The following is a 21,935-nucleotide window of genomic DNA, read 5'->3' as shown; positions in this document are numbered from 1 at the left end:
ACCTGATGATGCTTCTTGGAGATGCAACCCACATGACACCTAAGGGAGTTGCAGATTGGGTAATGGGGTGGGGGTTGTTGGAGGGAGGGGGCTGGGCAAATGTTTAATATGTATGATTTCGCGCTTTTCTGCCTCAGACCTTGCTTTACTTCGCTGCTATCTATTCATAACCAGTAAAAGTACTTTTAATTCCACAAACAATGGAGTTGAGAGGTTTCTTTCTTGGTTACTGAGGGAGGCACACCTGACAGGTAGAACTTTCAAAGTTTTATGCATTTGCTTACAATGGTTAGGAATTTGTAAATGGGATTGCTCAAATTGAAGCTCTCTATAAATCTTAACTATGAAATGATACATCCAAAAAGACACTTCCCCCTTTTTTTGGCATTGATGCTGAAAACTAAAGCAAGGTATTCTCTGACATAAACATGACTTGAAAATAGCACACACAAATCTTAGTTGACAAGTTCTCATATCCAGATGAGTATAAATGCACTGTAACAACCCAGACACATAGAGATAAACCACATTTACATACCATTCAAAAGAGATAATTGAAATGCTAAGAAAGAAACAAAAAGGACCAGAACACATCCTCTCCAGCAAACATTATCCAGATATGCAGGAATTAACATGAGACACTCAAGCAAGCAGAAAACAATGTCCTAATCTAATCTAACCTAAACTAACCTAAATTACCAAGGAGAACACTGGCTGGGCAACCCACTATAAATAAACAGGGAACAAACCCCACATTCACTTGCACTGATAATGTTACCTAGTCAAGTAATGAAATGTCCAAGCAAATAATGAAGGTCAGAGATCACCAAGGCCTCCAAGATCTCATACATTAGTCATAGAAGACCTGAAGATCTATTCAGGTCTTCCATGACTAATATATGAGATTTCACAGATTTTTGGGGTAGAATATGTGAAAAATCTGTCTTTGTGATGACATTGATAGCAATAACACTTAGACATATACCGCTTTACGGGGCTCTGTTAACCCTCTCTAAGCGGTTGCCCCCAACAATTTGGGTCCTCATTTTACCCACCTTGGAAGGATGGAAGCCTGAGTCAACCTTGAGCCTGGTGAGATTTGAACTGTCAAATTGCAGGCAGCCAACAGGTAGCAGAAGTAGCCTGCAGTACTGCACTCTAACCACTGCACCACTATGGCTTATGATACGTGTAGTTACAACCCAGGGATTTCTTTTGAAGGATTCAGTCAGAGAAAAATATAGCGCATTTAATATATGTTTATATGTATTTTTCTGAAAATGACTCAGTTTGTTAGCCTAGCAACTTATTTCTAAGCACCTGTTATATTTTTTAGTAAATAAGTATTTCTTGTACTTGTTTCTTTCTTATTGAATAAGTTACTTTTTTCAGTCTCACAGCTTTGCACTTGTAATATACCATGAAAATAATTTTCAGAAAATATCCAAGATACCATATAAACTTATGCTATGTATATATAGGCCAAATAATTGAAATCCACATAAGTTTTTCTCTGTTTTCTTTCTAAAAATCATTTCAGTGTTCTTTAAAGGTTAAAACACAATTTTTCTAAAGCCTCTTATTTGTTATGTAGAAAATGAAAGGTTGTGCATAATTTTTATCCCTTTGTTTTATGTACCAATTGCAGTATCATAATGCTTCCATAGACTTCATTTTAGAAACTTTGACTAAAGAGCTGAACTAGAAGTCTGCTACCGGTTGGCGCTATGCGCGCATGCGTGCCGTTCGCCCAAAATGGTAGTAAAAAATGCTACCAGTTTGGGCAAACCAGTAATTAATTGTGCAGCACAGCTGATCATTGCACAGCTGATCGTCGGAGCTACCGGTTTGGGTAAACCAGTAGCATTTTTTTTACTACTGGTTTGGGCGAACCGGTAGCATTTCACCCCTGAGCTGAACACTAAAGATAATCGTTGCAATTTACAGCAGTGAACACCTGACTTCGGTCTAATGACTTTTTAGAGAAGAGAAAAACAAAAGTGGTTCTATAACTTTCTGTTATAAGTCACAGCTATATGACAGAAACTCAGTAAGTTTCAAAGAGCTCTGGTGTACTGTATTTTCAAACATTTAATCCCCCAAGTGTTATTATGAATGTCTGTGTTAATAAGATTTCTTTTCTGTTTTCAAGACATGGGTGAAAATTGAAATGTTCCTATGTATATAACTTCTACTGCCCAAATGCATAATAAGAAAACAGCATTTTATTTTTCGAAGATTACTGTAAAAATTAAGTAAAAATAAAACAACTTTTTAAAATAATGTGGTTTTACTTTGCTTTGGGTCAAAACAGCTGAGAACCTGGTAAAATATTTTATTTATTTTTGAAACTACAAAAGAAGAATATTCCTAAAATAGTATATGAAATAGAACAAACACTGTTGCATATAACATTCTACTTTAGGAGTTAATTTAAAAGCTCTCTGATGAGATTAGTATCTATCTGATGTAAATTTATCAATTAAAATTTAAGCTTAGTCATGCTGAAATTTTCTTTAACAAATTTCCATCTAAAGCCTAGGATTTGATATTGTTGTAACACTTAATACAATTCAGCAGTCCATCAATATTCAAAGCAGCCATCTTGAAAAAAGCAGACAATAAGTTAAGATAAAAGTAAAATAAAATTAGTCATAGTTGTTGGGATTTAAAGAAGACTCAAAATTTAATTCATATGTTTCTCTCTTTTTTTAAAGGTAATCAAATGGATAATACTATGAAAGATATTACAGATGAATTCAGTCTGCGAGATACAATAAGCATTGGATCAACAGATTCATTTGTTTCAGCTGCTGAGGTATACTGAATAAGCTGTCTTACTGTGTTAATTATTATGCACTTGAGGTACTCAATGATGGTCTTTAATTAAATCTCCTAGAACAAAATGTCTTGACAAATGTATACAGATTCACAGATATATAAAGATTAAATGTAATTCTATGACATTTAAACATTACAAATACACATAACAATTTCTTTTCCATTCAGTTGTGTCTGAGTCTCACAGACTGCCTGGGCAACTACCTGCAGTTGCCTTGGCAAGATTTTTTCAGAATTCGTTTGCCATTGCCTCCTTCCTAAGGCTGAGACAGCTGTGAAAGTGACTGGCTCAAGATCATCCAGCTGGTTTTATGCCTAAAGTGGGACTAGAACTCATGGTCTCATCATGCCTTCTACCCTGATGCTGTAAGCAACACTCAAACTGGTTCATAATAATTATGAATACATAACATAAAACATAACAGTTAAGAACACACACAATGAAATATTCACAGATGCATGACTAGAATGCTTCTTCATATGCTTTCCATGTAGAAAAGCATATGTCTGTGACTAGAGTGGCAGAATATGAAAATTTCCATAAATTCATGAGAAAGATGCCTAATGAATTCTAGTGGTCATTTTTTTCAATCAAAACATTGCAAGAAAAATGATGGTTTTGAAGTTCTCTGATGGTCATGTTTTTGGAATTGTAATGTTCATTTCCCAGAAAAACATATTTAATCTGGAACAGCTGTAAATTAGATTTCATTTCGTCATTTATTTTTCAATTTAACAGCAATTTCAAGGTTACTAGATTATTGAGAAAGGTGACTTTAAAGGACAGTGTTAATTACAGTATTAATTGCTCATCTTAGGCCAATTATATTGTTCCATAAACATTGGTTAAAATCCTGTTTGTAGAAGTAAGTCAAATACATATTATTGTACTTTTAATGTCAAAAAATTAATATTCTCCCCGTTAAAGTGACTTGTAAACTACTAGCTACTGGAGAATAATACCATCTAACCTAGGTAAGTAGGTCTCCATATTGAGCAGATACAATATTATATGAAAGCTCTGCGTTGGATGGCAATGAGCTATTAAAGCTGGGTCCAGGAAGTTATTCTTCATTTATAAATCTAGCCCTAAACCAGGTTATTTGGGAAACTGCTCTCTTCTATAGGACCACCTATTTATTATGTTCTTCAAATGTTGTTAGTATAGTTTGATAATATGCATATAATAGTGATGTGGCAGAAGACATTCACTTTGGAGTGCTTTCAATGCTGAATGGGAGATTTGCCATTATGAAGGGCTTCTAATCAAGCAATTATTCATCTAGCTATGTTTGACCACCAAATTGCAAAGTTTAATAATGATTGTAATGTTTTATGGTTTGGACTTTTATTGCTAGATTTTATTATGCTTTATTGCATTCCATTCTTTTCCTAGAATTTGCTTTGGGAATTCATTCAATAAAAGGCTTTGATACTTTACTTTATAACAAAAGTTAATGATACAAAATAATATTTTTTTTACTTTCCTGTTTCTTTGCCTCATCCCTTCTTACAGACTACTTAAGTCATTTATATTACTTTGGAGTTTTGAGATATATATGTGTAAATTAATATCTAATTCTTTTCTGCATTTATCGCGGCTAGATATCGCTATTTTGGGGGGCCAACAAAGCTATTTTTGCTGTCCAAGAATGTAATTTTCTGCCTTAATATACTGTGGATATTTATTTCCCTATTCTTAATTTCTCTTTATTCTGCTGTTTTTACAAAGTACCATATCTATGTCTGATCCATGTGTTATTCTAGCTTTTCTTTTACATATTTGATTTTCATAATCTGCAATGTAAAGTGATATTAAAAAGCAGGTGCCTTTCAAAAGACTACAAAGGTGTTATGACTCTGAAAGTAACTTGGTAATAAAACGATTTTATTTTAGCTTACAGAACACAAAGAGAGCCGAAACTATTACCACATGGATTCACTTTGCCACTGCCCATTATATGAAGAAGCTTTGCGCATGGCAGAAGAAGGAAAGATTTATTCACGTGTCTTAAGGTAAATGTCTTTACATTTCTAAAAATCTTTATGGCAGAATTTCTAAAACGTTGTCAGGACTTACATTGATTGTTTTGAAATATGTCTAAATCAAAAGGCCAGTCAGTGATTATCTTTGAAATATTCTTTATTTTGTGCATAGGACTGAAATGTTGGAATGTTTGGGAGACAGTGACTTCCTTGCTAAGCTCCACTGTATACGGCAAGCTTTTCAGGTAGAACTCCATGAGACACATTTTAACTCATCTTTGTGCTACTTTTGGCGTATATGTATTAAATTATTACACAGAGGAGATTTGTAATCAGGACCAAACAAGTTACATAATCAGTGTTATATAGCTTTTATAAGGTACAGGTAGTCCTTGTTTTATAACTGGCTGCTTAGCAACTATTTAAAGTTTACAAAGTTTATCTAAAGTTTATTCAACGTGTGCCCCCCTTCCCATGGTGCGCGCGCATCTCCTGCATGCGCCCCACCCCCTACGCATGCTTGGCAGAGAGCCAAAACCAGCTGGCCGTTGGGAAGCATGCGCGGCGGAACTGAGCTGGGGCGACAGTTCGCAAGCCCACAAAGAGGGTTCTGCATGCCATCTGTGGCAGGCGTGCCATAGGTTCATCATCACGGGCTTAGGGCATTGTGTGAACACAGCTATAGATTCCATTCCCCTTCTTGATAAAGCAACTTTACTCAAGAAGAAGTTATTTAGTGAAATTTATCTTTGAGTAATAGGGCCCAAAACGTAGATGGATTTGTGCATTTGGTTTCAATTTTGAGTTCTAACATGTTTCACTCATTAATGGTTTCTTTTTTTAAAAAAAACAGGTCATTCTTTCAGACTCTGCAAATCGAATATTTCTTGCTGAAAGTGGCAGAAGAATTTTATGTGCTTTAATTTTGAGAGCAAGAAAGGTAAACCTTTTTTGTTTTAATAAGTGTATTGTAACATGCTTGGCCATTTAATGCCCTTATTATATGAGTTAAGAAACAACTATTCCTATTTTGGAGAAGTAGTATTCTCCTTTTAAAATTATAAATTTGGTCTACATATGGCAGTGATTGTTCATAAGAGTTTATAGCTATATGTTTTATATTTCCCAAATGTATTGTTTTACGTGTCATTTTATAAAACATGTATGCAAACTCAGATATCACAATATAGTATGCCTTATACATGGTGGCTCAGTGGCTAAGACACTGAGTTCTTAGGTCAGCAGTTCGGCGGTTCGAATCCCTAGTGCCGTGTAACGGAGTGAGCTCCCCTTACTTGTCCCATCTTTTGCCAACCTAGCAGTTCGAAAGCATGTAAAAATGAAAGTAGAAAAATAGGGACCACTTTGGTGAGAAGATAACTGCGTTCCGTGCTCCTTCGGTGTTTAGTCATGCTGGCCACAATGACCACGGACACATTTTTGGACAGCACTGGCTCTTCAGCTTTGAAACTGAGATGAGCACTGCCCCCTAGAGTCAGGAACGACTAGAATAGGATAGGATAGAATTCTTTATTGGCCAAGTGTGATTGGACACATAAAGAATTTGTTTTTGGTGTATATGTTCTCCGTGTACATAAAAAGACACATTCATCAAGAATCATAAGGTGCAGCACTTAATGATAGTCATAGGGTGCAAATAAGCAATCAGGAAACAATCAATATCAATATAAACCATAAGGATACAAGCAACAAAGTTACAGTCATACCATCATAAGTGGGAGGAGATGGGTGATAGGAACAATGAGAAGACTAATAGGAATAGTAATGCAGCCTTAGTGAATAGTTTGACAGTGGTGAGGAATTATTTGTTTAACAGAATGAGGGCGTTCGGGGAAAAACTGTTCTTGTGTTTAGTTCTCTTGGTGTGCAGTGCTCTATAGCATTGTTTTGAGGGTAGGAGTTGAAACAATTTATGTCCAGGGTGCAAGGGATTTAGCACATATGTGCGAGGGGAACTTTTACCTTTACTTTATAGTGGAGATACTTTTTTATTTCTAGATTACCCTTTGATTTACAAATAAACAGTGATGTCAATTTTAAGGCAAGGATGACAGAATCCATATAATGTGCAAGTTATTTCTTCAGTTTTCTGTTTTTCTTTACAGAACCCAAAGAAATTTGAGGAAGTATTTGATGAAATGATCTCTTTTTTAGAACAAGCGGATCAATGGATTCATACTAAAATGGAGTTGGCTGCTTATGGGGTATGCTTTCAATTAAGGTTTTTAGCTTTTTTTTTCTTTTTTGGCCCTAGATAGCTATAATTTCCTTACTGAAATTTATTTTGTTTATATTTCAAGAACTGTGTTATTTTTATCTAGTTTATTTATTATTTTACATTTGCCAAGTTTGAATAAACAATTTGTTTAAAATATCGCTAGGATTTTTATTGTAATTTATAGCATGAGTTGTTAATGATTTTTCTTTTCTATACATGTGCTCAGTACCTTTTTAAAAATTTGATCCTCATGTAGGTGAAACATTTAAACTTTTATGATGTTGTTTTGGACTTCATATTAATGGATTCTTTTGAAGACTTAGAGAACCCACCCATGTCTATACAGAATATAGTTAATAACCACTGGTTGAACTCCTCCTTCAAAGAAACTGTAAGTCCATATTTGTTTCATTCCATGCTTCAATAGTAGCGTTAACTGGCAGGAGATACCAACTACAGATGTTGACATCAGGCTGGGACACAGTTTGTGGAGAGAAGTATTTTTCAACTTTTAAAAGTATGGATAAGAGGCAGTCTCTGTAGAGTATAATGCACTTTAAGCAGAGTGAATAGGATGATGGTACTCCGGTGAGAAAGAAAGTGAGATATGATTCTCTTGGATCCACCGAGAAAAAGGGTTGTGGTGTATTGGTTCCAAGTAAGATGAGTCATACTTTAAATGAAAGCTTATTATAGAACTTTCCTTTTTTTATGTAATGTTTTCAAAATTGCTATGGTTATGTTTTCTTAGTTGATTTAAGTCTCTGATTTTTGTTTATAATTTTTAGACCATATTTTATAGTAACATTCAAGTATGAAGGAGTATAAAATTCAATAATTTGATGTGCTCCATGTGAAGAAATGCCATTAAACATCTTACATAATGGTCTAAATAACTGTTTCTCTTCTACTTTTTGTTATGCTCCAGGTCAGTTAATATGTCCCTTGTTCGTGATTTACGTGTGTTAGGATATATGTAAAACCAACACCAGAACTGTGTATAATCAGCCTTTCCCTATATTCTAGTCAACATCAGATCAGGTTAAAGGGTTGGGTTAGGGATAGAGTTAGGCAGGTTAAGCACCCACCCAATCACCTGTGGCTGATGGAGAGGATCTTAAATTTGATGCTGGTAGCAATATTTTCATTAGGTATAGATCAGTGATGGATGCTATGTAGTGGTATTTGAGAATGGCCTTGGGAGAAAGAGCAAAGAAACACAGCCAAGAGAATAGTCAGTTAAAAGACAACTGAGCCTGCAGCAGGAATGTGGACAGGGCATTTCAATAAAGAAGAATTAGCTCATCTGGTCCTGTTCTTTGTCTGGTCTAACTTATAAGGCTGGCATGTTACTACCTTCATGGCAGCCATGGTCCCCCCTCTCTCTCTATGTAAATACATACATACATACATACATACATACATACATACATACATACATACACACAGACACACACACACACACATATGTGATGTATTTGTGCTGATAAATAAATAAAATCCTTTTAGATTTCATTAAGTTCACTGTTGAACCTATTCAGTAGGAGTGATGAAATGAAAAATATTTTTTATTCTTCAGCCATCTTCACTTCTCTTAACATTGTTGCTTTTTGGGGTTTTAGCTCAAAGAGAAGAGCTGCTAGAATTTTTGTAGCATATTGTGACATGTTTGCAAGACATATTTGATAACATAATTGTTTACAGGCCCTATAGCTTAGATTCCACAATACATACAGTACATTGTTGCATGTTGCAGTTTTAAGGGATCAAAAATAAGGACAATTTGTCTGGTATTTTGTTGCTCTGCACTTTGCCTATCCCAGCTTATTATAGCTAGGCAAAGTACGATTAGTGAGTCTGTGAGATCATAGACTCCTATTTAAGAGACAGAGTATTGCAATTCTATTAAGGAATATAGTAGTGTCATTTTTTTTAGCAGAGTCATCATCAGATGTAGATGATCATACTGTAATAATTATAGACCGTTGGTTAGCATTTCTTTTCTTGGCAAAGAGCTTGAATGTTTTGTAGTTCCTTAGAATTCTTTCTTATCCCCTATGCTATTTATTATTTCCCCAAAAGTAATTAGTTGAAATTACTGGGAGATTTACACATTAGTATTACAGGTGGTCCTCAATTTACGACCACAATTGAGCCCAAAATTTCTGTTGCTAAGCAAAACATTTGTTAAGTGAATTTTTCCCCATTTTACGACTGTTCTTGCCACAGTTGTTAAGTGAATCACTGCAACTGTTAAGTTAGTAACATGGTTGTTAAGTGAACCTGGTTTCCCCATTGACTTTGCTTTTCAGAAAAAAGGTGATCATATGAACCTGGGATGCTGCAACCATCATAAATGTGAGACAGCTGAGAAGCATTTTAATTTTGATTATGTGACCATGGAGATAATGTAATGGTTGTAAGTGTGAATAATGGTCATAAATCACTTTTTTCAGTGCCGTTGTAATGGTTGCTAAATGAACTGCTGTAAGTCGAAAACTATCTGTATTGACGTATGGACAATATATTTCACATTCATAGATTGAAAGCATTTCGTAGTCCCTTTTTTTTCATTAGGAGTACAACTTTCTGCCTTTTAGCCTACTGGTTGGTATTCCAGCAACAAATCCACATGGATAGAGATTACTTGGCTTCAGTGATCCATCCTTTAATACGTCTCACTTCATTTTTTACAATGCATTGTACAGGAGGCTCCCCTTTGGAGATTGTCCACAAACTTATTATTATTATTAAAAAAAAACTGCAGATGAACAAGTCGTGACATCAGGAACTGTGACTGGAACTTGATGTTCCAGTCACAGTGAATCATCATTGGCATTTGGCCATTCCTGGATCCAATTCTAAATTCTGTTTTTAAATCCTTCGCAGCATCTTCATACATATACCTGAGTTCTAATAGCAGAGGTCCAAAGGCTGTAATGTACTAACAAAATGGAAATTAATTTCAAAAAATATGCCATATGTTAGATTGGGTTAGAATTTGAGTTTCTCTAGCTGTGAATTTTGTTTCCATTTCTTAATCTGGAGTATATTTCTTTCCCTCTCAGATTCCTCTTCATCTGTCTTGGAAGCAAGTCTGACCTGCCATTGTTATCCATTCATTCCTTTCTGTGCCAATCCAGCATTCAGGGTGCTGGATCAGTACAGAATCCAACTTACTCATTGTTATTTCCTTTTTGTCTTTCTTCTTTTTCAGAGATATATATGCACCTTTTCTTTCTCCTCACTTTGACTTCTACTCTTCAGTTCTTTCTGTGTTATTTGTATTGAATCTACTGTAATTTCTCTGCAGTTGACAGAGTTGTGAGCTTCACCATATTGCTCCAATTCCAGGAAGAGGAACAATAAATATGCCATATATTTTCTTCCTTGCCTATTTTATTTGATCAGTCTGGCTAAGATCTAGTAAAAAAAAAAAAAGTGAGACAATGGCTATTTGGAATTCTCTGAGAGGAAGTCATACATCTTCTAGTCTGCAAGCTTTCATTCTGTTTTGAATAGTTTTACTTTCTTTTATTATATATTTTGTTTATGTCTGAACTGGTTTTGGCCAGTCTCATTTTACTTCCTAGTACTTAGAATGTTGTAGTACATTCCATTAAAATTCTGCTACATCCTACGGGAAGTAAAAGTCTAGATTTGCCATCTGTATATTGTATGATTCCAGTCCTTATTAGGACAAAACTGCTTAGCTTTATCAAAAACTATTCAAGTTATGCTTTTTCTTAGAATAGGTTTTTTTTTTTTACAATGCAGTCAAAACAAAAGAATTTGGTTATACTTTTATGGTTACAGATAGTCCTTGTTCTGAAACATGGTATCATATAAATATGCAGCTTTCTTTAAACACTAAGATTGATAAAATATTTTCACAAATTTTAACATACATTTGAAAAGATATTTCCAAAAGAATGTTTTTCTAAATAAAAAAATAGCACAGCATGATTGGGTATCTGCAGTTGGAACAGCTAAGATTGCTCTAAATAAGCATTATTAATTCTATCAGTATTGATGAGTTAATGCTGATAAAAAGAATGAGTTTAACAAGAAGCAAATTATGTACAAACTGTGCAACATTTTAATTAAATTAAAAGAAATTAAAGAACAAAGTTTCTAATCTTTTATATATAATAAGACAGATGTATTTGGGCATGTTCTTTATAGTGCATAGTTCAGAAACCATTATTCCTGTTTGGCACACTGAAACTTTCTGTGGAATTGGAAAACTGGCATTAGAATAGATGCACTTTGCCACTTGGACCATACTTCTTTTAACCAGCCTTCTGTTTTTTTAAAATGCTTAGCTCTAGATGCTGCAAAATACTGCATTAGGAGGTAGCAAGCAGGGGATATTTCCCCAACAAAAATTATGGTGGTACCAGAAGAGATAATAAATAACTATTGCATAGTTGTAATATTGCATTGATATTGTCTTGCTTAATGTCTCCTAGTGGCAAAGGAAAATAATATTTCTTTGCAAAAACCTGCCAGCTCTTTTGAATATATCAGAGTTTCATTTTCCTACAATCCCCAAACAGAAATTATTTGAGGCATTGCAAATATAGTAATATAAGCCTGAGATCACTGCTTGGGTCCTTATTTCTGTTTGTACTATTTTGTTTTGTTCTTTATTGTACAAAAGCTCTTTAAAATACTTATTATAGAGATATACTTTTTTCCATGGTTGAATTGAGTACCTTTAGTTTTCTTCTTGCTTTTATTTTATCTTGTTTTTTCTTAAATAATGTGCAATATTAATTCATTTAGAGTATAGAACATGAAATAATATGGTTTAAAGGGACCTTGGAGGTCTTCTATCATTCCAGACAAATGAAAACCTCTTATGATGGAGTATATTTATCATATATATTCTTCTGGGTTCCCATAATAAGAGATATTTGGAAACTTGTCAAACAAATATTTCCTGGATTGGTGTTGTTTAATTTATGTTTGGGAAAAAAGTGTTCCGAGGAAAGTATTTAAAATAGATCTGTGCAGTAGAATTAAATGTGTGGATAGGAAAAATTAAGAACTAATGTAAATAAATCTAATAATACAGATTAAAAAAATGCTGCTCAGGGTGCATTGCATTATTTTCTCCTTTTTAAGTGCTGCTCATGTGCCAATGTGCATTCTTTTCCATAGAATATAACTGATGTGATTCTATTGCATAAATACCATGGATTTTTCCTGTCCAATGGTGATTGAAAGGGATGTGTGAAAGAGCCATGTGATTATCTTTTCCCGTGTACCAGCAGTACTCAAACAAATAATGAAAATCTCTGCACGCATGTTAATTGAGGCAGGCTGATTGCTGATTAACATGCACAACGCCATAATATCCCAATCTTACGACTTCTTAATCATGGTTGATGTGTTTTTTATAAAGTTAAGCACAAACCCAGTTCTGCTCATTGTAACTAGAATTTCAAACCAATAAGTAATCTGGATTTCAAATTTTGATTGCTGCCCATTGGAAATGACTAGCCCCAGATACAGATAACAATGAAGAAAGATAAAGGAAAGTCATTGTTGTTAAAGAACCATGTTACACATTGGAAAGATGAATGCATTCCAGTTAGCTAACCAGAATGACTATAAATGATTATATTGGATCTATTATTATCAGATTATAAATGTTTGCTGCTATCACAACAATACAGATAGTTAATCACCAACTTACATTAACTTTTAGAAAAATGCTAAGCTGCATGGAGAGAACAGGGAAAATGAGATGCAAATCCCATATTTTGAGCAATAAATAATGTACATTTTGTAAAATTATTTGTTTATATTATGGCAAATTCAATATATTTTAAAGACATTAAATTGTTTTATATTTTAGCTGTTATTTCTAAATATGCAATGGTTCATGCTTGCAAGTAAATAAACAAAAATAAATTATTTTACTTAGGCTGTGGCTTCAAGTTGTTGGTCAGTCCTGAAACAAAAAAAGCAACAAATGAAAGTAAGTAGCCTGACATTTTACATTAGATGACATCTGTGCAATGCTATACATTTGTTTTGCAATGCCAATTGCTAATTTAAGACGATCAGTACATTATTTAGCATTATTTTTGTATAGCTATAGAAGTTGGTAAAGTATTGACTTCAGAACTATGAACAGAGATAGTAGTGCATGTTCTTGAACTATTTTTAATATAATTTCTCAAATCTGAAGTTACAGTTGAATTATAGGCAAAATAATAATCTCAATAGTCTCTCCAAAACTACCAAGAAACAACAAACATAATTAGTGTTTGGTAAAGAGATTACCGGGGCTCTAGACTACATCAGAAAGTGTTTTTTTAATCACAGAAGGATGAAGTGGCATACTCTCTTCATGGACATGTCGTTTGGCCACCAGGAGATGATTTTAAATTTATAAGAGTTGTAGGTTTAAAAATGTCACAATAATTTATACTCAAGATGCTAGGGCACTAATAGCTAACCTTTTATGGATTGTGCGCCAAAGGTGCGGGGAGCGCAGGAGGGTTGTATGCGGACATGCCACATCCATAATGCTTTGTGCATGACCCCAGGAGGGGGACCAGCAGTCCCCCCCTGCTTTTGGCATACTTTTTTTTGCCCTCCACAGGCTCCAGAGGCTTTCTAGGAGCCTGGGGAGGGTGAAAACAGCCTCCCCCGCCCCCTCTGAAGCCTCCGGAACGGTGACTTCCGGGTTGCCCATAGGGCTGTTTTTCTCCCCCGGGAGGCTTCATGGAAGGCAAACAGACAAACCGGAAGTCACCTTTCGCGAACTTCTGGGTTGCCCATACGGCCGCTTTTTGCCCTCCGGAGGTTTCAGGTGGAGCATGAAAAACAGCCCAACATGCAAACCAGACGTCCATTCCCGAACTTCCGGTTTGTGTGTTGGGTGGTTTTTTGCCCTCTCAAGGCTTCAGGCGGAGCGTGAAAAACAGCCCAACGTGCAAACCAGAAGTCCGTTCCCAAACTTCCGGTTTGTGTGTTGGGTGGTTTTTGCCCTCTGGAGGCTTCAGACAGAGCGTGAAAAACAGCCCAACGCGCAAAACAGAAGTCCGTTCCTGAACTTCCGGTTTGTGTGTTGGGTGTTTTTTTGCCCTCTGAAGGCTTCAGGGAAGCCTCCGGAGGGAGAAAAACGGCCAAAAAAGAAGGCTAAAGTCAGCTGGCCAGCACACGCATGCATGTTGGAGTTGACAGGGCAACACTTGGCGTACCCCAACAAATGGCTCCGCATGCCACCTGTGGAATAGGTTCGCTATCAAGGTGCTAGGGTATTGTTAGATTTTGGATTGAATGAAATGACACAGTGATCTTCAACTAAAGCTCTTTATTACAAGTCAATGGTAACACCCGCAAAACAGTCTGGCTGACAGCTCTCCTTTTATAGGCAGACTGTCAGCCAGCAACCAATCAATTTAAACCAATTCTCCCATTTAAACAGCGGACCTGACTGAAGACTTCAGATCTTGACTTCAACAGCTAATTACAATATGTAACAAATATGATTTGCCTTTTCTGTACCAATTACATCTTTAGGTTCCTGATGGTTTCTTTGCGCATTTCTATGCTGTTTGTGAACATATTAGCCCTGTTCTGGCATGGGGATTTTTAGGTCCTAGAAATTCCCTGAATGAATTTTGCAGCTACTTCAAGGTATGTGGCTTTATTTTATTAAGAGTTTACTGAATAAATGAAAATAGAGATGAACTAATAATTGTTTTATTAGACATCTTTCATTAACTAGAATTTTTTTATTTTATTTTTTTCCATTTATTTTTGCTAGAATCAGATTCTTTATTTCCTGAAAGATATTTTTGACTTTGAAAAAGTGCGATACTCGTCAGTGGATAATTTAGCTGAAGATCTTCTGCAATTGCTAATCCGGCACACTAATCTTTTATTGGTTTACTTTGGAGTAAATGGATGTCAACACCCAACAGCCAGTGATCTTTTAGAGGCAAAAGTACAATAAATTTCTGTTTTTGTTCTTCATATGAGCATATTTTGCCTTTTTCTCCAACAAGAAAATTTAATATTGTTTCTTTCAGAGCAAGTACCCAAAATCTATGATATTGTCGAATATAGCCTCAGGGAGGTTTAAAAATATACATGTCATTGCTTAAATTATTGCTGTACATATCATTTAAAATAGTTCAATTGTCCTTGGATTTATACGTAACATATATTTCTAAACTATTACATAAATATTATTTGTGGGGGATAAATACATAAATACAGATCTCTTTGTGATGAAAGTGATATAAAAATACATGTTATAGTAAATAAGTTCCTCCCAGGTTTACAATGTATAAATTAGGTAGTGCAAAACTTTCAAAAGCTCTACCTGGTGATGTGTTTGCCAAGATTTGCACCTTTTTTGTCTTAATTAATGTGCAATTAAAAAAAACATATACGGTGACAAATGATATAGTTTTTGTGTGTATAAGCTATAATTTATAGTGTAGCAACTGTATCAATGCATTTCGCCTTAGGACAATATTCTGTGGGCACTGTTGTAAAATTTAAGAGTTAATCATAATTTTTTTTTTGTAAATTATGATGTTTTATGTTGGTTGTATTGCATAAAATCAGAGTCTGGTGAACCCTCGGCAGTTGTTTTGAGTAATTAATACTCTCTACCATATTTATTTATTTAGTATAGATTGCTAAATATATAGATAATTCTCTGCGGAGCTTTTAAAATTTTATACATACTATAAATAAGTTCTTGTCTAATTGAATTCATTATTTAAAGTATATTTTTAAGGGAAAAGATGTATATTAAAAAGAATAAAATGTTGCAAGGGTAAATACATGTTCCATTACAATTTTAAATATGTGTTTGTCTCTTTTTAAAACAATAGGGATGCCAGATTAATACCTTAAAGGGTCTAGTTTGTGTGTCATGCACAGATGTTTTGTTTGATCATGGTTTATTGTATTATCCATAGTTGAGTATATGAAGCTGTAAGACATGGTTTATTAAGCACAATGGCCAGATTCGCAGAATACACCAATCCTCAATCATTCCACATTTTTATTTAGATTTAGAAGGATAAATGACCCTAACGGGGTAATGTGATTGCTCTCTGAAACAGCACTAATCCTAGCTTTCAGCCAGAAAACTTAAGCCTACCTATAGTCTGTTTTGTCCTAACTTCATACATGCATAGTGTAAGTGTTTAGCTTTTATATTGTAGAAATTTGTTGGATTGAATTTTCAAGAAATCCCTTGCCCAGTTCTGCCTTGCACTTCTAGTCTCTGTCCATTCTCTGCCACAAAATTAAACAGCTGATTTATCAAGCATTGAGATACCCTATTAGTTGAGTGTGTTCTGCATATTAATTGTTCTATATATTTTTATTAGATAAACTCGGATAGTGATAGTCCCTTGCATGAAGAAAGATTTAATGCTACCCAGTCATCACATAAAAGTCCTAACATATTATAGCTGTCCAAAAATTGTGAATATATGATACAGGAAAATGTCACTTGAGTCTTTATATTATGTAATACTGTACATATTAATATGTTCAATATTCTTTTTCTGTCTATACAAAAGCAAATCAAGATAAGTCAATCTCTTTTTCCAACTGCAACAATTAGAAAACCATTCCTTTTGCAAAAATGTAAAATATGCATTTATTGTAAACTGCCTAGAGTCACATAAAGACATATAACTTGAGCAAATAAATAGTTAATTGACAGATTCCTAATGTTTGATTAGTGGTATCTGAAAAGACTTAAGTAAATGAAAATTTGACTGGGCAGCTAATGGAGGCAGAAAAAACACAATTAAAAAAAGAAATCCTGGCTTAAAAGCAAACCAGAGAGAGGGATCTATGGAAGTTAAAGCCATTGAAGAGGAAAATGGGTCAAATTCCATGAAGCAGGAAGGGGAAGCTGAGGTTGTCGTTGAATGATAGCATATATTTATAGCATTTATATATGCATTTTGTGTACCATGATTTCATAGTCAACTTATCACACAGAAGGACGCACCATTCTTTCTCTGGTCATAATACCTCAATAATAAGGGAGGAATAGATGTAACAGTGCAGGTTAGTAACTTTCACTGAATCCTGGGATGATTATTAGCAATAGCAATAGCAGTTAGACTTATATACCGCTTTATAGGGCTTTCAGCCCTCTCTAAGCGGTTTACAGAGTCAGCATATCGCCCCCACAGTCTGGGTCCTCATTTCACCCACCTCGGAAGGATGGAAGGCTGAGTCAACCTTGAGCCGGTGAGATTAGAACCGCTGAACTGCAGATAACTGTCAGCTGAAGTGGCCTGCAGTACTGCACCCTAACCACTGCGCCACCTCGGCTCTTTTTTTATTTTTATTACAGGTAGTCCTCACTTAGGAACCAGTCAGGACTTGCAATTTGGTCAGTAAGTGAAACCACAACTGTGCTTACAAGTTGACTTCAGTGTTGCTTCCCTTTACAGACCCGCATAGGTCATCAATGTGAGGATCGATTGCAGATTGACTTTTCCCAATACTGTCATTAACTGCATATGGGAGCTAAACGAGGCAGTTGCTAAATGAGGACTCTCAGTATTGCTTCATACATTTAGGGCTAAACACACTGACATGAGATTAGATTAAATAAACCCTGAGTCAAATTCTCATTCACATTTGGAAGTTCACTGACTGTTTTGGGATTAATCACTATTTCGTAGCCCAACCTACCTCACAGGAGTGTTGTGGGGATAAAGCTGGAAGAGGAAATGGAGTATATTCCAATGTGTGTGGCTGGAATTAGCTACAGTGTTAGTTATTCCAAAACAAATATCAGCATTAGAAATATAATGTGTTGGTTTGATATCACACCTCAGGAAAACATGTTATGTAAATTCTTGAATGAATAAACATTGCTATTAGTAAATAAACTTTATGCTGGATATGGCCTATTGTTCATTTTATATGAGAAAAAAATGGAAACCAGGTGGGGAACAGACTAATCTCATCTTATTCTTTAGTCAGACACAAGAAAAAGTAATAAAAACCTTCCCACTCCATACTCAACAAACTGACTTAAATGTTAGTAACACTCTGAGATACTCATGTATTTATCTTACAAGATCATTGCAATTGCTGATATGACAATAAGCTAATTTGACTACTACATACATTGGGATGGTTTCATCAATCTGATGCTGACTGGACTTCATGCTATCATAATTATCTGGTAAGTTTCTATTATTAGTCGCTCTGTGCAAGTTAGGGCTATAAAAAAAGCCACCAGCATTCACCCTCCCAACAGTTTCACTTCACAAAAGTGAAGCTTGCCAGAGATTTATCACTGTCCTAAAGAACCGTTATCCCCTCCATCTGGAATATCTGTATACGTGGAAGGAAAATACACATTCTCTTAAAACCAACAGTAAGTAATTCTTTTCCGCCAAAGTGTTTAGATCTAGCTGCATCTGTTTCAACAAAATTGTAGTAAGAAAAATAACAGAGATGACTTTGTGACTCTTATTGTGTATTTGTGTAAGAGGGGCTGATACGAGTTACTTAATTGGTATCAGATATTTTAGAAATCTATGTGCCTTCTACAAACTCCTGTTCTTCATTTATTAGGATTAATGGAAACTACCCCAAATATTTGGAAGAGAAGAAGTTGGAAAATGGCTATTTAGTGGCTTGACATTCCAAGGTTGAGGTTGAGGACATACTTAATTTCATATTAATAACTTAAATCAACTTTCTCTGTCCCAGTGTGGGAACAAAATGTGGCTTAAAAGGCAAACTTCTCCTGTTCCATTGGTGCAGAATTTAAAAGCAAAGCAGTTTGTGGGGAGGAGGAGATCCTGAAACACAGCTTGATTTTTCTGTGACTTCTCGGACAAGCTGTATTTTGTCCGACAACGGCCCCGATTAATTTGTCATTATTTGGCTAAATAAATACATAAGTGCTATTAGAAATACACTCTGAACATGCTCAGGAGTCCCTCATCGCTTTTAGACCGCTAAGCGATCGATGTCGGACACCAATTACTGTATATCCCGGCCCCTCTGCCTCCCGTCCCACTTTTTAACTTGCCCGATGCGTGGGGAGATTCTTTCTGAATTCAAGGGCGGCGGCGGCGGCGGCGGCGGGAGGTGTGGGGGGAGGTTTGGGAAATTCTGCAGTCGCCAGATATTTATAGCCTAACGGCGTTTTCAGTCCAAAATAACCCTGCTGGGCCGCTGGAGGGGCCTCCGGAGGCGCGCCGAGGGTGCTGAGTGGTGGGGGGAAGAGGGGGCGGCCGCCGTGTGTGTCGGGACAGCTGCAGCTCGGCCTGGGCGCGCTTGGAATGCAGGAACGGGCTGCGCACCGGGACTTTTATGGAAACTTGCAGAGCCCGAGGCTGGAGCCGCAGCCAGCAAAGAGGCGCGCAGCATCAAGGGTAGCAGTAGCAGAGACGCTCGGCCCGACTCTTCTCACGCCCAGCCAGCCATTCGGGATTAAACGAAAACGCACCGCGCAGCGCTCTCAGGTACCTCAAGATGGATTGTTGTGGTTTTTGTTTGTTGTTGTGGGGACGGGGACAAGCGGTAGTGATTCGGATACAAAGGACGGCCTGCGCTCGTCGTCTGTGACGCGCCTGGAGATGACAAGGCAGAGGGGAAACGGCGCGCGTTGCGGGGCAAGCGGGCTGCGGCTCGGTCTTTGAGGGAAAAGGCTTCGGGGGAGCTGAGCTGGCGGTTCGGTGTTCTGCCTTTGCCATGTCCCCCGACGAGGTCTTCTCCCTGCGTTGCATTTCGGCCTCGCCGAGGGTTCGCGGGGTACATTTAGACGGGGAGTGTCGAAAGTATCCTCTCACACGTACACGTGGTCTTTGCGGTTTTCGGTGCGGGTGGGTGGGTGGGTGCATGGGCGAGACTGGCCTTTTCCCCTCTGGCGCTTTAGCCCGGCTGCTTAGCCTCTCCTCAGAAAAGCAGTCGCTCTCCCCTTCTGGACTGCCGTCGGAAAGGAAGAACAACAGGCTCGGTCTTTCCCGGCAGTTTTACTTGGACGAAAATCCCAGACGCCCCCGACGCGTATAAAAATCTCAGCTGGTCAGTTGGGGAGGGGGGGATCGGACGATAGCCAAACTATTGTGCAATGAAATAACAGCCCGGGAGAAAAATTTCAAGACATCTTGAATGGGATAATAAAGCCAGATGTCGCTCATTTTCAAGAAGGGTTTTCTTATTCTGAATCTGAAACATGTGGCAAAGCCCCCGAGTCTAGAATTTCCTGGGAGAGAGATCCTTTCTGCGCTCCCGCGTTTTGTGCGGTAATAACATTTGTGTATACTGGAACTCAACATTTGTTGCGTTCCAATATTTTCCCACATTCCAGGCAAATCATGTATACGAATGTTTCCTTCCCAAATGTTAGAATAAAGGAAGCCTTTCTCTGAAAGGTGTAGTGATTGACAGCTGGAAGGTAGTAGCAATGATAGTATCAGTAGTTAGTGGGAAGACAATAACTGCCAGAACTGTTGTTCCTGTCATTAGTATGTATGTGTGAGAAGGGTGTGTGTGCTACTATTCTTGCATTATAAGTGGATTTAAAAAAAACAGAACTAAGAAACAATATTTTTGTTTTATAGCAAATATGTTTTTAAACTCAGACAAAGATGGCCAAAAATAAAAAAACTTAGCCACTACTTTTCGTATTTCAAACAGGATGTGTGAAAGAGCTATGTGCAAAAATATGTTGGCACATTATAGTCCTTTGGTTTTTATTGACAGAGAGCTCTTCCTCACATTCATGTTAATGTACATTCCTTCAGATCTTCAGTTGGCAGAAACATTTGTCTGTGCTCTAACTTGCTTCAGTAATGAGGCTGATGAGTGGTAGTCTCCTTACTGGTTTGATATCTGACAAGTCAAGAACAGAAATGGGTTAATTCTCCTGGCTGAATTTCTTCTCCCTTGGCATTATTCACCAGCATGAAAAAAAACCACCTATCATTGTCCTTAATATATATATGGTGGGGCAAAGTTGAGTTAGTGAGGTCATGTGACATGTAGTGTTTAGTCACATAACAAGTTGCCAATGCAGAGTTGCTGTGCAGCTGTGACTTGTCAGTCAGACGGTTTTGAAATGCGTCTAACAATCTCCTGAAAGAGAATTAGACCAATGTCCAAAGATAGTCAGGCTGACAAGTCAATGACTCAGTGGAGACCATGGATTGAAGGGACCATGACTATATCAGAAATATTCTTTCCTGCCTTATCTTGCTCCCTTTTGGACCACCAATTTCTCTGCTGAGCTATTCTTCAACATGAGTTTAGTGCTTTTTCTTCTTTTTCAGAAGAGTGCTAAATGCCTGTACAGAAACAGAGTGAAAAGTCACAGCTGTGCCACACCTCTCCATTAGTAACTTATCTATTGGACAGTTGGAAAGGTAGTTAAAACCTACATCCCACTCATCTGTCTCAAACCTGTCCCGCTATACATTAAAGAAAATGATTAGTGGTTGTTTTCTAGCTGGCTGGTGATGTTGTGGGAAGAGAAATGCAGCCAAGTGAAGCCACCAATTGCTGTCCTTGAGTTGCCCTGCAACAAAACTCTAAGGACAGCCCCATTCACTGGCCTTGTTACTAAGATTAGAGGGGAGGCATAATTCATACTGGCTGAGTTTTGTGTCAGTTTAAGGAACTGGAGGAATGTGCATTAAAAGCTGTAAGGAGTAACTCCAAAACCAGAACCTGAAATTAAGCAGCCTCTGCATTGGACTGGAGATGAGACAAAGGCAATGTCACAAGGATATGTTTTTTTAAAAGACGGTTAGTGAAGCATTTTTGTGCCATGTTTGGTGGGATGTAAAAATGAGCTTTTACATTTTGATGCTGAATTATATTAACAACGTTCATT

General features: G+C 36.7%; 2 protein-coding genes across 6 annotated transcripts in view; both read left to right on the top strand.

The window, feature by feature from the left end:
* The window catches only part of MIGA1 (mitoguardin 1), a 35,466-nt gene extending 19,559 nt beyond the window's left edge, over positions 1 to 15,907 (top strand). The window contains exons 8-16 of the mRNA XM_032217213.1: positions 2,718 to 2,818; positions 4,739 to 4,857; positions 5,000 to 5,072; positions 5,681 to 5,767; positions 6,954 to 7,052; positions 7,323 to 7,457; positions 13,002 to 13,055; positions 14,609 to 14,725; positions 14,856 to 15,907. Coding sequence (XP_032073104.1) covers positions 2,718 to 2,818; positions 4,739 to 4,857; positions 5,000 to 5,072; positions 5,681 to 5,767; positions 6,954 to 7,052; positions 7,323 to 7,457; positions 13,002 to 13,055; positions 14,609 to 14,725; positions 14,856 to 15,044 — 974 coding nt within the window. The 3' untranslated portion in view covers positions 15,045 to 15,907. The remainder of the gene's footprint in view (positions 1 to 2,717; positions 2,819 to 4,738; positions 4,858 to 4,999; positions 5,073 to 5,680; positions 5,768 to 6,953; positions 7,053 to 7,322; positions 7,458 to 13,001; positions 13,056 to 14,608; positions 14,726 to 14,855) is intronic.
* Positions 15,908 to 18,343: 2,436 nt separating this feature from the next.
* Positions 18,344 to 21,935, top strand: part of NEXN (nexilin F-actin binding protein) — a 32,674-nt gene continuing 29,082 nt past the window's right edge. Inside the window, exon 1 of one of the 5 annotated variants that reach the window (XM_032218033.1) lies at positions 18,344 to 18,464. The gene's annotated coding sequence lies outside the window, so the exon portion shown is untranslated. Of the gene's footprint in view, positions 18,465 to 19,185; positions 19,564 to 20,003; positions 20,126 to 21,935 lie in introns of those variants that run through there. The other 4 variants (XM_032218031.1, XM_032218036.1, XM_032218035.1 and 1 more) reach the window with 4 other exon arrangements.

This window comes from Thamnophis elegans, chromosome 5, assembly GCF_009769535.1.
Source record: "Thamnophis elegans isolate rThaEle1 chromosome 5, rThaEle1.pri, whole genome shotgun sequence".
NCBI lineage: Eukaryota > Metazoa > Chordata > Lepidosauria > Squamata > Colubridae > Thamnophis > Thamnophis elegans.
Note: the sequence above shows the minus strand (reverse complement) of the source record. Positions and strands in the feature narration are given on the sequence as shown.